This window comes from Zosterops lateralis (assembly GCF_965231275.1).
Source record: "Zosterops lateralis genome assembly, chromosome: 1".
In the NCBI taxonomy this organism is placed as follows: domain Eukaryota; kingdom Metazoa; phylum Chordata; class Aves; order Passeriformes; family Zosteropidae; genus Zosterops; species Zosterops lateralis.
In genome coordinates, this window is record NC_139762.1 from 93,212,170 (window position 1) to 93,229,315 (window position 17,146).

At 39.3% G+C, this 17,146-nt stretch overlaps 1 protein-coding gene across 15 annotated transcripts in view; it reads left to right on the top strand.

Moving 5' to 3' along the window:
- Positions 1 to 17,146, top strand: part of MBP (myelin basic protein) — a 109,879-nt gene that overhangs the window by 40,092 nt on the left and 52,641 nt on the right. For all 15 annotated transcript variants that reach the window (XM_083885035.1, XM_083885022.1, XM_083885031.1 and 12 more), the window contains one exon: positions 16,152 to 16,242. In XM_083885035.1, the coding sequence (XP_083741161.1) occupies positions 16,152 to 16,242 (91 nt within the window). The remainder of the gene's footprint in view (positions 1 to 16,151; positions 16,243 to 17,146) is intronic.

Sequence of the window (17,146 nt, forward strand, 5' to 3'; positions counted from 1 at the left end):
CCTCTGTAAAAGTGTGTGTGTTTTCTGTTCCTAGCATTCTAAAGTCTCTTGACATTTTTGATGGAGTATAATTCTCAAGTACTATCTGACTGCATTTTTTGCCTCTGTTTGAGAGAGTATAGTATCGGTTTTGTAGTCTTCTAGGCAGTTCACTCATTTTGGTTTTGGGGCCAGAAACTCATCCCTCTGGAGAGAAATTGATCCTGAATTCTTCATTGTTCAGTCGAGCTCCTGTTTTTCTGTAACTCTTTGTGATCAGCTGTGGCTGCTCTAGTGGTTTTAAACTGGTGCATTGGCCACCCTTTTCCAGCTTTTCCCTCAGGAAGATATCATCACTAGTGGGAGTACTGACTTTGAGCAAAGCATCTTTAGAGTCTACGGAAGAAGCGAAACAGAACAAGGGGAGAAAAATTGTCATGCAATTGACAAGTCTGTTCTTCCAAAGCCTTTTCTTGTTGCTCCATTGAGGCTCATGTGTTTCTTTTCTCTCAAATGGCCAAATTTATGAGAACTGGAGTTAAACCTATTTGCCAATAGAACCTGCCTTTGTCATGTACTTCAGGAGCTGCTCATTAGTTCCAAACCTGTAATGCAACCATTTATAGTTACCTAACTAAAATGGATGCAAAAAGTAAATGGAACCTTTTCTGCAAAGCTGCTTTCAGGCCATTTGGCCCCTGCCGATCCTCATGAATGGAGTTCACCCATTTCAGCTGCAGAGTTTTGCATGTGCCTTTATTGGACTTAATGAGATTCTTGTCTGTTTACTTCCTGTCAAGGTCCCTGTCTGAAGAGCACCTCTGCTTCTGTGTACTGACCAGTCCCCCAGTTTATTATTACCTGGGTTTTTAATAAAGACATTAAGTGATACTGGCCTTAGTGTTGATCCCTGAAGGATGCTGCTGCTGGCTGACTGACAGATGGACTCTGCCATTGGTTGCCATCCTCTGAGCTTGGTGGTCCAACCAGTTAGCTACCCCTTGTATTCCACCTACCCAGACTTTATCTTCTTGGTTTGACTGGAAGAGTAGAGTGGCAGACTGTGGGAGGCTGTGTCATAGGCCATGCTGAAGTCAGGGGATATGATGTCATGTTTTTCCGCTCCTCCACAAAAGCAGTCATTTCATCATGGGAGGCTATCAGGGGGTTAGTCAGACACCATTTGCCCTTGATAAATCCAAGCAGGCTGCTCCTACACCCCTTATATCCATGGGGAAAAACTACTGCTTAAACTGTTATGTCATCTAAAAAAAGAAAAACAGCTAAACATTTGAAATGCTGTGTAGAAAGCGTGTCTCATTTTACCAATGCATTATCACTCCTTCAGTATTAATGCAGAGGTTTCTGTTGAGCATAGAATGTATCTGCCTTTGACAGTCTTTTATCCTTCAGTAAAGTATTGCACTTTCAAATTATTAACAAAAAAAAAAAACAAACCTGATGCCTTCTTTCAGGACAAGTCCACATAAGAGAAAAGAGATGTGAAGTGCACTTTCTAGTTGTATGATGATCCTTGATTTCTTGAAACCTTTCTAGAAAGATGGATAATTGTCACAGCTACCAAACCTTGACAGATTGATAGCAGCTTGTATAGTTTAACAGTACAAAGTTAATGTTTAATGTCACAGAAAAAAAGGCAATGCTGCCTGGCTGAGCTCTCAGTTGGGTTTTTGTTTGGCGGTAGTTGTTGGTTTTTGTTTGTTTGTTTTAATGTTAAATAGCTATAAAAGAGGAAAGATCTAAAAATTAGGCACTGGAGGAAAAGGTGGATGTTGAAGAAAAGAACAATTGTTCCTGCCTGGAGTTGGAGACATTCCCAGGCAGTGAATAGGTATGCTTGCTGATAGAGCTTCATGCTCCCCTCCAGAGCCTGGGGCTTGCACGGGTGATGACTAAAAATAATGCAAAGTAGCACTTATTTAAATCACCTTCTTTTCTTTTTAACATATAGCTCTTGAATTTCAATACAATATTTCTCCTGAAGATGTAGAGTTTTTACTAGAACCATGCAAATGAATCAAACTGTGGTAAATTGAATCATCTCTGTAGTGACCAGTGACAGAACCCAAGGTAATGAAGTTGTGTCAGGTGGAATTGAGGTTGGATTTTAGAAAAAGGTTCCCCACCCAGAGAGCATTTGGGTACTGGAACAGGTTCCCCAGGGGAGTGGTCACGGTACCAGGCCTGGGAGTTCAAGGAGTGTTTGGACAATGCTTTCAGGCACATGGTGTGATTCTGGGCCAGGAGTTGGATATGATGATCTTTGTGGGCCTCTTCCAACTCAGCATATTGAATGATTCTGTGATCTTTTTAAATGACAGTTTCTATTTGTTTTTTGGCTCACTAAGTGATAAGCTGGCTGGTCACAAATTATATTTCTGGTCTTAACCATTTCTCCTGTCTGTACATGCACATGAGTGTTTCAATGTCATCACTTCTGATACTTTTTACATTGGTATTAGAGAAAATGGACATTTATCTCACAGTCAGTATGAAGTTTATATTGTTTGATCTTTCTCAGGTTTAGTTTCTTTGTTTGACTTTATATATTTGGAAAATGGTAGCTACAGTTGTTTTAAACAATACTGTCCCTGCACCAAAACAAGATATGTTCCTGAAGAACAGGACTGTGTATTGTGCACATGGGATCTTTCTTATTCAGTTATTAGATTAGCTGGTCATGCTTTGCAAAAGGTATGAGAACAAGCATATGAGTCATTTATGTTATGGAGCACATATCATATTGGCCATCTGAAGACACTTTAGATAGATGTTTACTGACCACAGTCTTTTTTGTGTGGTGTACAGAAATGGCAGCAATTAACTCCACAGAAAAACGTTCTCTAGTTCCAGGTGAGTAATAGTAGGTATTTGCTGATGAATCAGGTGTCACCTGGGACTAAAGAAGTGTGAGTGTGAGATCTGAGTGAGTCATTTCCTTGGGCTCTCAAAGTTTGTCTCTCAAATAGTTCAGAGTCGTAAGCAGCAATAGTCAACTTGAGATGACTATTTCTGAAAGTCAGGAACATGTTAAATTGCTGGTACGTGGGGGGAAATGTAACATTTTAGCTGTACTCCTTGCATATGAAATCACCACTATCTGCTGGAAACTCACCGCATCATTTTACGGAATTTTGGAAAAATATTGGTCAGATTGCATATCTGACATACCCACATCTGCATGTTGCAGTCTGGGCTGCATTAGACTGTAAGTGTGCTCCAGAGGGGGGCACCAAAATGTGGAGGTGTTAGTGCAACTGGTACAACAAACCAGTTGGTGGCCTGGTAGCCAGAACCCAATGAGGTCAGGCTCTGAGTGACAGCCCTTAAAATGCCTGGAAGCGCCAGTGTGATCAGATGCTCTGAGTTTTCAATGTACCAGCTGTAGGGCAGCTAATGAAATTGGCTTCTGCTGTTCATTAACATCCAGATCTTCAGGATTTGTTGCTGTTACTTTCCTCCTCACAGAGGTCAACACAATTTGAATGCTAATTTAGACATTTTGAACAGGCTGAAAATAATTAAAATGTCGTCTCTCTGAGCATGTTTGGGTAAACAGTTGGGTTTGTTGTACTTTTTTCTGAATTTTTTTGTCTCTTAGACTTCATTATTCTCTTTGGAAATGGGAAAGTTCACCTGTTGAATATGTAGGTTAGTATTTCAGCATGCAGTTTAATACATGTGTTACAATGGTCAATTTTTCTTCTTATATTGGTGCAGTTGTAAGTCTGCACAGTAGTTTTTGTGAGAGTGTCTCTGTGTTGGCTTAAAGCATGGAGGAGAGCATTGTTCTCTTGTTTGTTTTCAGAAAATGTGGTGGGTTGACCCTGGCTGGACTCCCAGTGCCCACCAAAGCTGCTCTATCACATGTTTAGTGCATGTGAACATTGTGAGAGGGAAATGATCATGCCAGTAAGGGTTCTGCTCCTCTGTTCCTAATAAAGGATGCAGAAGTCAAAGCAAGCAGTGAATGGGAGCAGTTTCTATTTGTGTTGTGAGAATTTGAGGGATTTGTGTTCTATTGCTGTGGAATTTCTTCCTCGTTGTTGGAGTGGGTTGGTTTTGGTTAGATTTTTTTACATTCTCCTGGCTTGGGTTCAGTTACTTTAGTGTTAATTAGGTGCATTGTTTTGAGTTATTTACTTTATGACACTTTTTCTGGTTCAGTTTAGACGGTTTCTTGAAAAATGACTGACAGCTAGAATATTTCTGAAATCAGTTAATCTCCTCTTTGCATTTTGTGGTTGTTAAGGTAACTAGGAAAAGTCAGGAAGGGATCCTCATTGTGCTTTCTTCGAGTATCTTAAGCAAAACTGTCAATTAATTTTAATAGGTGTTCTGAGGTTGCTCTTTAAAAAGTATTCAAGTAAGTATTGCATGCATTTCAGAGTATATTCTTTGTCTCTTAGGAAATATCTCTTAGGTTATTTCTCTGTCTTCTAGTAAGTAGTTTTATTAATGTATCATTGACCAGTATCTATTAGTTAGCAGTTGATTTATACTTAAAAGGCTTGTAGTGGTTGCTGGAAGAATGATCAGCCTGATTTGAGCCTATAGTTGGACATTAGATGAACAAAAGCTAACATACACTTCACGATGGTGTCTATTTCCTCTCTTTTTATATCCAAGGTCATTATGTAAGGTGTGACTATATTTCTACGCGCACTGTCTTTCCCTCTCATGTATTTTCTCTTTTAGAGAGAGATTTGGGTCCATGGTGTTGTGATGAGGCTGGTGGGGCTTGTGAAATCCTTGGGCTATTACCCTCTACAGCTTCTCTTCCATGATATGTGAGCAGCCTTGATACTGGGAGGGAGATCCAGACACTGGTTATATGGCTCTGGGTCTGAGCAACAAGGGCATGGGAGCCAAGGTCTTCTCCCTGGTGCTCCCAGGCAGGGCATAGGGCTTGGAAAGAAGTGAATGGAACCTGGAGGTCAACAAGTAGTTGTACAGCTGATGTTGACAACAGGCATTTGGCTTTTACAACCATGGAGACCATTTCTGAGAGTCAAGGACTGTTCAGAAGAGATTGAATCTACCTGAATTGACCAAATCAGGCAAAAACATCTTTGCCAACATGCTGGCCAGGCTGGTGAGGAGAGCTTTAAATGAAAGAAAATAAGGGAGAGAGAGATGACAACCTACAGGCAAGTGAGGAAGTGATGGAATGGGTTGGCAAACAAAGGGCACAGGGTGATGCAAACAAGAAGAACCTTGGGAAAAATGTAACAGGGCCAAAGGCAGAGGTTGGTTCCATGAACTATCAAGCAGATACTCAGTTTTGCCTAGTGTCTTAACTTCCTGCATGAGACTCAAAATTTTGATAAAACTTGGTATCTTAACATTTGTAACAATTTTTTTAATAGAGTCTTTCTTTTTTTTCCTTTGTTTTCAATATAGTCTTACAGTAGGGAGCTACTTTGATGCAGTAGTATATTGATAAAGTGATCCTTGATAGCATGATCAATGTCTTTCTTTATCTTCACATATTGTATTTTTTTTTAATTTACTTACATGGGAGTTAAAAGCTGTCATACCAGTGTTTTGCAATTACATAAACTGTTTCATGCCTTTGTCAGTTCTCCTTAACTAAAAAATCCCCTTGCTTCCACGCCAACTGCATTTCAAAACTCTTATCTGAAAAGAAATCTTTATTTACATTTTGAAAAAGGCAGTTGTCTTGATTATCTTGTAAATATTGACCCTGTAAGTCTTGACGTTTGAAAGCATTTTATTCTAAGTGGTGTCTGTGTGTTTATTTACACTACACAGAGGACCGATGCATGATCTGGGAGCATGGAGGAATAAAACTAATTTTCTTTCAAGATCGTGCATTTAACACTGGCTTTCTTAAATCCAACAGAGAAATGGAAAAGTAATTTTCTGTCTTGGGTGGATAGACAGCTATGTGCACACCAAGGTCTTGTTTTTTATGGTGGCAGGGTCATGGGAGCTTCACTCCAAAGAGTTATATAGCAAACCTTCTTTTCCCATACAGGCTGGAGTGAGGGAGGGGCTCTCTGGTGGATTGGACCCAAGAGCTGGTTTGGTTCCATTTTCTCCCGTTCTCTCCCCTCATGTTACTAAGATGGATTATTTCTAGCCCTTCTTTTGCCTCTTGTCCGTTTCCATGAGGGCCCAAAAAGTTTTGGGAGCAGCCCAGGCTATAGATATGGTCTGGAGGGAAGAATACATTCCTTGGAGAAGGGACAAGGTTTGGATCTTGGCAGGTGTGCATGCTAATGATGAGCTGAAATGCCTGTGTCAAAATACCTTGCCACTGTGGAGAGGCAAAAGTGTTTTTTTCCTAACAACCCACCCCAAAAAAACTTATTGTACAAAATTTAAGAAACGTCTGTTCATTTTCTTTTATGACAGTTCAGAAACATTGATGAGGACTGTGGTCAGAATGTTCTTTGAACTTAGAAATCTTGCAGGGAAATGTAATGTATTTTAGCATCAGGTAAATTGTATGTGCAATTTTTCTTAGTTTTGGCCTAGAAATTTACTTCATGAGGTTAGAGACTGCCAAGTGACCTAAAGGACTTCAGCACTTCAGAGTGCTGAAAAATCTCCCTTCTAAAATTAACTGCATGATGTTAAATTTAATTCTTCCTTTAATTCTTGACAAATAAAAGTAAATTTTGCTTTATAAATGCTGAAAATGTCTTGGTAGTTTTTAGGGAGTTGAAGGCATGTAATTTTGAATGTTTTTGAATGCTTTTTACATATCCACTTTTGAGCTTTCTTTCCTCATGAGGTAGAGACTTGGAAGTGAAAATTAAATTCAAGAAGTTGAAAGTTCATGTTTGGTGTGCACTGGCAATTGTTTCAGAGTGTGTTTGATACTCATTAAGCTCGAAGGCTATTTGAATTATTCTGTTGTATCTCTTGCCCACGGTGAGTAGAACAGTGAGAAAGTGTTCTAAAGTTGTCTACTGTTTTTGTCTTCTTTCTGTAACCTTAGAGAAAGCACTCAAAAGATACTTTTATTATTCAAGAAAACCAGTCTGTGTTCGTGTTGAGGAAATGTCCCAGACACATATTCTGTGTAATTATTTGCATACTGAAGGACTGGTTCGTGCACGTAATGGAATTAGGAATAAAATACCAGAAGTGAAATTCTGGCTTCCGTGCAGCCTGATTTGCTGCTGGGGAACTGGGCAGAGCGAACCTCTCACGTTAGGTGCTGAGTTCCTGCTGTGCATATTTACTTGGCACAGTTGTGCCTCAGCTCTTTGTAGCCCCCACAGTCAAATGTTCCACTTGGCTCCTACAGGCTGGTGAAGTCAACAATTTATGTTGACAAGGGGAACCTCGTGTGTTTTCTGTTAACAGTGTTAACACTGGCTGCAGAGTCTGGATATTGGCTGTGCTGGGTTTTTGTCAAAAATACCTGTCCACTGTCAGTTGGAGTACTGCAAAAGCCAGAACATATTCACACCTAGGGGTTGAGAAAAGATGTTTTGCTGGTAATGCAACAGAAAGGTTCATCTCAAATGGTTGTTTACTGTTCTTAGGTTTGACACTTTTTCAGTGAATATTTCTGAGATGCTCTGTATATAGCTTTAATTTTATAATATATTTCACTCAATATTTCACTCAAAATACCTTTGAGATAATGGAAGAAGGTAAATAGGATTTAACTGCCTTTTTTTTTTTTTTTTTTTTTTTTAACTTATCTAAGATACTCTGCGTATTTTCTTGTTCCTGGGTTACTGCAGACATCCATCCTTGTGTTTGATGAACCAGATTTGGACACTGCTTCAGGCCTAATTTCTTATCTTCTTTTTATTTTAAACAACCATAAGCATCATGCAAATGCAGCAATGCAGCCTCACATAGCCATGCTTGGTGAGACTCTGCAAAATGACTGAAGCCTTTGCTCTGTGCATCATGACATCAGGTAACTTCTGCACTGGATCATGGAGCCATGCAGTCTCCCAGATGTGCTCCTTTGTGGCCAGCTGTTTCTAGATGCCCTGCAGGGAAGTGTAGAAGAGCTGTGGGTGCCTTTGCTGTCTTTGCTGCTCAATGCTGCATTGTGCAGGTGCAGCACAGCACAGGAGCCCTGCAGGAACCCTCCCTGCGCTGCTCAGTGCCCTGTTGGGCCACTGCCTTGTGCTCCCCACTAACAACTGCCACCCCTTCTGCATCTCTTCCTGTGGATAAAAGGTGCAAATCACCAGGTTTACTGCCATGCCCAGTCCTCTATAAGCCCCTGAGGAGGATTCAAGACCGAGGATTTCTAATTATGCAGCAATCATTTTGATCTTTATTCATTGCAAAGTGCCAAATCAAGACCTCTGATATGAGAACTTCAATGTGTGAGGTTGAAAGGCATTTTTTACCTGAAAAAAAGCCCAGAATATTTGTAATCTTTTCTCCCTGGCTAGTGGATTGTTATTTTCCACTTTTTTTTAATGGCTTTGGTTTGTTCTTTTTCAACCTGTTAGCTACTGGGCATCATTCTGTACCTAGCTGCCAGTTTTTGCATCTCTGTTGTGCTTTTACAATAGATAGTCAGATGCTTAGTATCTTTTTCTGGTATATTGGAGATATATATATATATATATATATATATATATGAATTCAGATTTTATCAAAATGCTAGAATATAGAAGTGCTCTCCTTAAATGTGAAGAAAACAGGTTTGCTGTTGTACACTTTTGTTATAACCCTTCAGAAAGACCTCATGTGGTGGCATTTGAAAATTACCAGTCTGCTAGGGCCAGACACTGACATGGTTCAATGGATTTATGAAGCTTTTAAGGAGGTACACAGAGGGTAGAGGCTGCAGCATCAACACTGTGTTAAGGACTTAAACCACATCCTTTTTTTAAAAAACAGAGAGAGTGAAATATTTGCACTTGTTCAGCATATGGCTAAAATAAGTGTATAAAGGAAAGTAAATTTGCACTCAGTTTAGATGAGATAAAGATGATGAGTGGGCTATGAAAGAATTGATATTGACAGCTGTCATTTTCCAGACTATTCTGGAAATCAGCTTGAACACCTTTTGCAAGAGAGACTTGCTCTTGTTCTTGGTGTCCAAAGTACCTGTTTTTGATTTTATCCCTTGAGCATTGTTACAGTTCCTCTTTGGTTCGTGAGGTCAAGAGCTGCATCCATCAACGTGCTGTTTGCAGTGGAGCTGTAGAAAACCTGTCTGGGTTCAAAGCAGGTGCCATATGTTCTTTAATAACATTATTTCTAGGTCGGGTGCTCTGGGGGCTGTTGAACCTCACTGTGTTCCCAAGTGTGGGTGTAGGTCCTTGTAGTGGTCTTCACAGTTTCATCTTATGTTGCCACTGCACTGCTTGTAACCTGATGGTTGCTCTGCTCTGTAGGACCAGGGTGGGATTGGCAGAGGGAGAAGTAAGTCGTAGCCCTGCCAGTACTTGTCTGAATTTGATGTGATTCACGTCCGGGTTTCCTATGTATGGTTTCAGGGTTAATGTGCACAGAGTGAGAGACAGTTGCGTGAAATTGAAAATATTGACCCAGAGCATGTTTTTGTGTCTTGTCTTTACTTGTTCTGCAAATTCCTTGTGGTTCTAGGAGGATTCCTGATCCTGGCAGTATCTAAGATACTTAAGATCGTATAGTATCTTCCTTTACCTACAAAGTAAAAGGTCACTCACAAAGCTTTTCCTCTCCCTCTGCCCCTGTGCACCTGAGATGATTTAAGTTCACAGTATTAATGCAAAACTCTTGAATCTTGCACGGGGCTGTCTGACCTGTTTTTTCTTTAGTTTTGTTTCCCAAATGAATGCTATTGTTTTAACCGCTTGCTCGCAAATGCCTTTTGCCTCTGTGAGTTGTGTGGCCACAGTAATGGAATCCCTCATCTTCTTCCTCTTGCATGCTTGAAATTCCATCCTCAGCATAGGGGAATATTCTACAGACTGGTAAAAGCTGACAAGTAGCACACTGTAGGTCCATTAATTATCTTTATCTTTTACATTCTGAGCTGAAGAGACCTCAGTTATAAAATATGGGAATGCCAGTGTGGTCAGGAACATTTAAAGGCGAGATATTCTCTGTATTAACCCAGAGCAGAGTGCTGATAACACCAAAGTCATTTGTTCAAGCCCAGTATGGGCCATTGGCTTGAGTTGGACTCAGTGGTCTTTGTGGGTCCCTTTCAATTCAGAATATTCTGTTAAATCTGTGAAATTTCTCCACAAACAGAAGTAGTTTCAAAACACCTTTCATAAAAGAAGGGAAGCACATACCAAAATAGCATAATGCAGAATGTAGCAAATTTTTGAGTTGGAATTCAGTGGTTTTTACTTCAACCCCTTGGTATTTAAAAGTCTCAGAACAGACTGAATTAGTTTCTTCAAGGGCCTGGATAATGTGTTGGAGGCATCTCAGACCTTTTTCGAAGTGCCTTGGGATGAGAATCCTTTTGTTTGTAACTTCTTTTGAAGGTTTCCTTTTGTGACAGCACTGTGCTGTTGAAGCTGAGAGGAACAGAAAACTGTCCTTGGAAACTCCAGCCCTCTCTTTTTCCATCACTCTGTCATGCTTTTTTTGTTTATTATACCTTAAATAAGATTTTGACACATGCACAGGAATGTAAAAATAATTACATATAGAATTTTGTGGAAACTATGAAGTAGAGGATATTGTGAGTCTTGCATTTTAGAAACTGCATGTAAAAATCTGTAGAAATGAAAATTAAACTGAGAAAACAAGATGTAATAGAAAACTGGAGATAATGGTGGTGAATTGCTTGATATTTAAAGGAGTTATTTTATTTAACTGAAAATTAATGATAAAATTTTCATCCTTTTCTTGGTTTGTGGGGATTAAAGAACAAACTGGTGTAGGAGTTCCTGGAATGTTTTCAAGAGCTTGGAGCTGTATAGATAGCACAAGCCCAGCATCAGTCTGACATAACCTGTTCTGAATGATGGCAGTATCCTTGTTTGAGGAGTACAAATCTGCCAGTATGACACTGTTAAAATTGGCTATTCACCCTCAGTGCAAGAGGCCTGGTGCATGCCAGTGTGTGTATGAATTTCTGTGTCAATGGAAAGGTGTTTGAGATATCTGCACATTTAAGAATTAATGGCTAAGTTCAAGAATATGTTTGAACACACTTGTTAATGCAGGTCCAGGAGATCTTTGCTCACCTGAAGAGGGCCAGCTGCCATTCCATGAATTCCTGCTGCTATTAAGTGTTGTCCACAGCATCTCATCTGTTTGACTGTGTTAAGCTGTATATGTAGAAATTCCTCTCAATGAAAAGGGGCTAAAAATTCTGATACTGGTTGAGGTCTCTTGATATGAACTAGCAAGGGATTTTTCCAGCTTTTATGAAAGCAACATTGTTAAAACTTAATAGGGGGACGCAGAATAAAAGCTATTACCAGAAAATTGTGACTCTTAAGATTGACTTACATTGTGCCCTGCTCATTGCAGTAGTATTTGGTATTTGGAGAAACATCCGTGCATTTGACAGACTTACTGATAATTGTCTCTCAATCCTGTTACTTTCACAATTTTGAAGGAGCACATATTCACATATTCTAAAGAATTTTCTTAGTGTTTCCCCATGGAACTCTGTGAAAAATCAGTTATCTCTGAGAAGAGAGAACATATAGATTGTCCTGAAGGTATATTGTAGCCTGAATATCATACATACATTTTAGGAATATTAAATGAAAAGTAGCCTTGCATGGTAGAGTTCAGGGGAATATCATTGCAAAAGTGGAAAATCAAGAATGTTTTTCAGAGTTCTTCAGCTGAGTCTGGAGCAGTATGATCTATTGCTGTGGATATGATTTAGATTATACAGATTGTTATTGCCTGTAACAACTTACTCTTTTTCTGTTATTTCAAAATGAAGGTTTATTGCCAGTCAAATCTGCTTTTATCCAGACTAGAAACTCTTGTCTGCCTTTTGAGGTGGTGCCTGTTGTTTATCTTGTTTATCTTAGTTTTATAGATGTAGCATAGGAGAAGAATCAAGTGTTTAACCATGCCCCCAAGGCTGCTGGGTTTTGTGAAGGGAAGGTAACGAGCTGTGGACAGGAATGAATGAGACAAGGGACTGGAGAAATGTCTGTGCTGCCAAAGCAGCTGCTGATGCACTCAGTCTGTGTTGTCCTGCTGCCGTTTTTGATGCCCATGTGGCACTTTTCTTAAAAGAAAGGAGATAAGGAGATTTTTAGTTCATTCCATTGGAATGGAGCTAAACATAGTAGCTGAATATATATAATAAGAAAACAAAATAGATTGTAAAAGGCAGGAATGAAAGCACAGACAGTACAAATCTGTGCTTCACACTGGATTTCTTTAATTCTCATTGAGACATAACACTTCTTGAATAACCATTTTATCACAGAGAAGTTTTAACTTTTCTGTGTGGTTTTATCACTTAGAAAATGAAGTTGTTGAGTAACAGCTTTGTGGTTAAAGGAAAAGAAGCAAGCCCCTTCCTAACTAGTATGCAAATATGGCAACATAGTTAAAAAGCTGGCTTGAATACTCTGGAGTACAACTTTCCATTTCCAAGGCCTATGATTCCTTGAGGACTTAGCTGCCTCTCTAAATGTAATATGCCTCACTGCACTTTTTAACTTGGCCTGATACTGTAGTACCTGCAGAATACAGTTCACAGTAACTCAGGATTTCTTAATATTTCCCATGTAAGTAAAGATCATCTAAATAGGCACTGGTAGCAACAAAAAAGTAGCCTCTTCTTGCACTAATGGGTGTATATAACACATTTTTGATATTGCTGTTTGTTTGTTGCAAATATTTTGATAGCTACTGATTATTTGTATATTTACCTATCAAAGTTTTAAAATGTTATGTAATATGGACACTGTGGTGTGCACATGGTGGATAATGGGAAAACAGGTGAAGTGAGTCATAAAGCACCAGGGGACAGCTACAGTGGAAAGTTGGGCCAAAAATATCTTAGAAAACTGAAGCAGATTATAATACAGTTCTAAATTTTATCAGGTCTGAAAAGCAACTATATATGTACATACTCACATATATAGAGCTGCAGTGTATGTGCACATCTCATTTTGAAACTGCTTTATGAAATAATAGAAGTGGTTCTAGTCTGTCACCAGCTGTTATGATGCAGTAGCTGCTGGCTTGCTTCTTAGGTATTTTATGGTATTTTGGAAGATGAGTAGTCAAGGAAATGCTTTCTGGAGGAGACAGGGTTTTGTGATTTAGGCCTATATAATATTTATTTCATGCTAAAATCAGGTATTATCTACTCTCTGGGAACTGATAGTGTAAAATAAATCTTTTCCCCATCACTGAAATTGTATTGAGTACTCAACCTGAAAGAGCTAGGTAGAATTATGTTTACTCTGTTATGTACAAATGGCCTTTATTTTATGATCAGCCTAAAGCACACTATAACTGTAGGTAAAAAAATTCTCCTGACACAGCTCAGGCAGTGTAAGGGAATGTGTTTAGCTTTTTCTCTTCATTGATTGCAAATTTTTTAGAACCCTAGAATGAAGAATCAACCAACTGACCAAGTCTTGACTTTTTTTCAGTATAGCTTGGTTTGGAGCATCTGGATCATTGATTGCTCTTTTGCAGTGATATGTCTTGTATTGGTTTTGGTAATACAGGTATTGTCTATTCCAGCAATAATGTGTTGAGTAGATTCTTCCATGCAAAAAATAAACAAAAGAAGTCTTTTGAAAGTTTGCATTTTTTAAGAAGGCATGCCAAGCAGAGTTATATCCAACCATACACTGTCATGTTTTAGGCTGATACATCCCACAACTTGGCTGTCAACATCTTGAAGCTGGCATCTGTCAACACCAACATTATGCCTTATGCAGGGAGCACACAGCACAGCTGCTGTGTAGCTCTTTCCAGTGACTTAAGTCAAACCAAAATGTCTCAGGGTTCAGTCTTTCTAACTTCCCTGAGACTGCCAAAACCCTGTTTTCAAAGTAAGGGATGCAAACATCTCCCCGGTAAGAGCTTGGAGTGACAACACATTTCACAGACACAGCTGAGTGTCTGCTGGGTAGTGTTTTGTTGCCGCTGCTCTTGATGCCTTGCAGCAGGTTCCAGACTTTCAGCTGTTTCCCAAGAGAAACAAGAGCATAAAGAGCAGAAATCCCTCTCCTCCTGTACCACCAGCTTTACCATACACCAAATATGATGAAATACAATTAAAGATGGAGCTAACAAGCACCATCTTTACCAAGCCTAGAGCAATAGCTCTTATCATTTCAGCTGTCTCCTTCATTTGGGAAAGCCCTGAACTTTTGATTATCTTAATGTATTAATTTTATTTCATTCACGATGACACAAATTTTAGTGTATTTCTTTGCCTCTGGGATTGACTAACCCTGCTGTAGCAGATGTCCTCTTCTGCTTTTTTTCAGAGTTGACTGCTGTACTCCCATCTCTCTGTACAATAAAGATGCAGTTGACTATAGAGCAACTAAAATAGGATGGAGAACCCGAGTCCAATATGCAGCTTACAGAACCACTGGCCTCTAAATGCAGGTGGTCCTGTCAGCCAGCACAGACCTTAGCATATGTCCCTTGTCTGAGTGGACAGCATTGCAAACTGTGTGGCTGCACAACTGACAGGTTTTATCTCTGGGGACAGGACTTAACTTAATTGTGCTGATCATGAAGTTGTTTACCCAAAGCAAGTTGTCTCCCTGTATAGCCAGTACTGATTTCTGTCTGGGTGCCTCCATCTTCTCAAGGGACACTAGTTAAGCCAGACTGAGGTGACCATCTGTGAAAACTGACTTCCCTCCTCAGCTCTGAGAGGTACTGAGGTGATGGGTTTTCTGCATGGGACACACTCAGGTTGATGCCCTGAGGGAGTGCAGAATCCTTTCACTTTTGCACATCCTTCCTCTTTCAGGAAGGACCTGCACTGTTCCTCTGAGGCAGTTTCTCTGTCTCTGCTTTTCCCAGCTCTTGTCAGTTGCTGTGTGACACCACTAGGCTTCCTAGGTCTATTTTTCATTTCTTTCTGAAAATTCTTGCTGTCTTGCTTCAAACTCTCATGAGTTTATGTGCCTTAAGTTTGCACTTCTCTGTTCTATAGGGAGGTTAACAGACTTAATCTACCTATTTTCTGACACCTTCCTTATTGTTATTAATAAAGGAAAATAGGACAGATTTGGAAGTGTGATATGTTTCTGAGAGCAGAGATGGTAATTTTTCATGAACAGATTGTATAGCAGCCTTTTAAATATATGTCAGAGTTTAAAAATTGTATTTCTTGAAATATCACACAAAGTCTTCCAAATGAGCATGTACTTGAATAGAGCAATATGTATCCTTTAAAAAGCACAGGCATATAGCAATTCTCTTTTATTCCTTCCTCAACTTGTAGTCATCTATTTGCAGTAATATTTAATATTGTATCACTCATTTTATATCCATCATTCAACATCTGACTGCTTATGCACTTTACTGTATGCATTGCTGTAAGCTTGTGTGTATGTTTCTCTTGAGTACTAAAGTAAAACACTTTTAAAACATGAGTCATTTTTTTCTTTAGTAGCAATATAAATATTTAAAACTCAATGTTTCACAGCTTATGTTTTCCTCAGACTTTCCTAGCTAGGGAATGAAATGTTTTATCTTCTGGCAAGTGCTGAAGCTGTTGATTTATCTCTGGGCCCAGTCTAACACCAGGTAGCTAATTGGCAGACTTCTTTCAGGAATAGATAAGTCCTTATGCTTTAAACAGTCAGGTACATTAATTGGTTAAAGACTTGAAGCTCTATCTCACTTGCCTTTGCTCTGTAAGGCGAAATATTTGTGTACTATCTTCTGATCTCTTGGTACACTAAGTCAACATGGAATATGTCAATAGAAAAAAAATCAAATATAAGGAGGAAAGGTGGAAACTTACAAGTCTGTTATGGTTTAAGATCTTTCTTGTTTAAATGTCTTTTCTAACTCCAACTTACATAGTCTAGTCAGATTAAAACAGACTCAAAAAAATCAGAGTTTTCTGAGAGTATTTTTCCTTAATATTTTGCAAACCCACATATGTGTAGCAAAGATAAGAAAACCACCTGTATTCATTAAGAATGTAATAAAGAAGTTTGAAGAGTGTTTCTATTTGAGAGCTGTGAAAGAAGGCCTAATCTCAGTAAATGTTTGTTTTACAGACTGCTGAAACCAAGGTGGAGGAAGCAGCTAAGGAGAGTCCAAAAGCAGCCAGACTAACACAGCAGTCATCAGAGGATAATGAAGTATTTGGTGAGTTACTGTGAGAAGTGGGAAATGTTATTTGATACGTTAGTACAAAGGGAATTCCCATAAAGACATAGTGATTTACTTAATGTTGATGCACAGCATTTGTGTGCAGGCTGTACAGCCCCACAGAGACCTGGAAAGATGGAGGAAAGGACCAAGAAGAAAACAAAGAGGGATCAGCAGTCTAAAACAAATCATCTCTGAGGAGAAGAAAGATTGAATCAAGTGTTCAGCAAAATTAAAGGTTTATTCAGTAAGGGAAAATAAACTTTACTCCATCCGTAATGGAGAGGATAAGCAGTGAATTCTTATAACTGCAAAAAGAAAGATGTGATCAAATGTCAGGAAGGGCAATACAGAAACAAATACTAAAGCATTGTGATACATCATCTGGAAAGTGTGCAGATTCATCATTGCAGGCCTTGAAAAACAGGTTAGACAAGTAACTGTCTAAACTGATGTAATCATCTTGTGCCAAAAGGATAGACTGGATGACCTTTGAGAATCCTTGGAGGCCTCGGTTTTAAATGAGCTTCTCTTGATATTTTTCTGTGAATCCCTTCCCTGCTCTCCATATGGGTCTTGCTGATATTTTTATTATTTGATCTGAAAGTTACATTTGACCTTTTCTTCTGCACTGAGTTTTGGAAAACAGACAGGAATCATAGAATTACAGAATATGCTGAGTTGGAAGGAGCCCATCAGGATGATTGAGTCCAACTCCTCGGTCCACACAGAACACCCCAAAAATCACTGCATGTGCCTAAGATTATTGTGCAGACATTTCTTGAACCCTTTCAGGCTTGGTTCTGTGAGCACCAAGTGCTTTGTGCATTTCCCTGCAGAGCCTGTTCCAGTGCCCCACCATCCACTGGGTGAAGAACCTTTTCTTGATAAGGGAAACCTT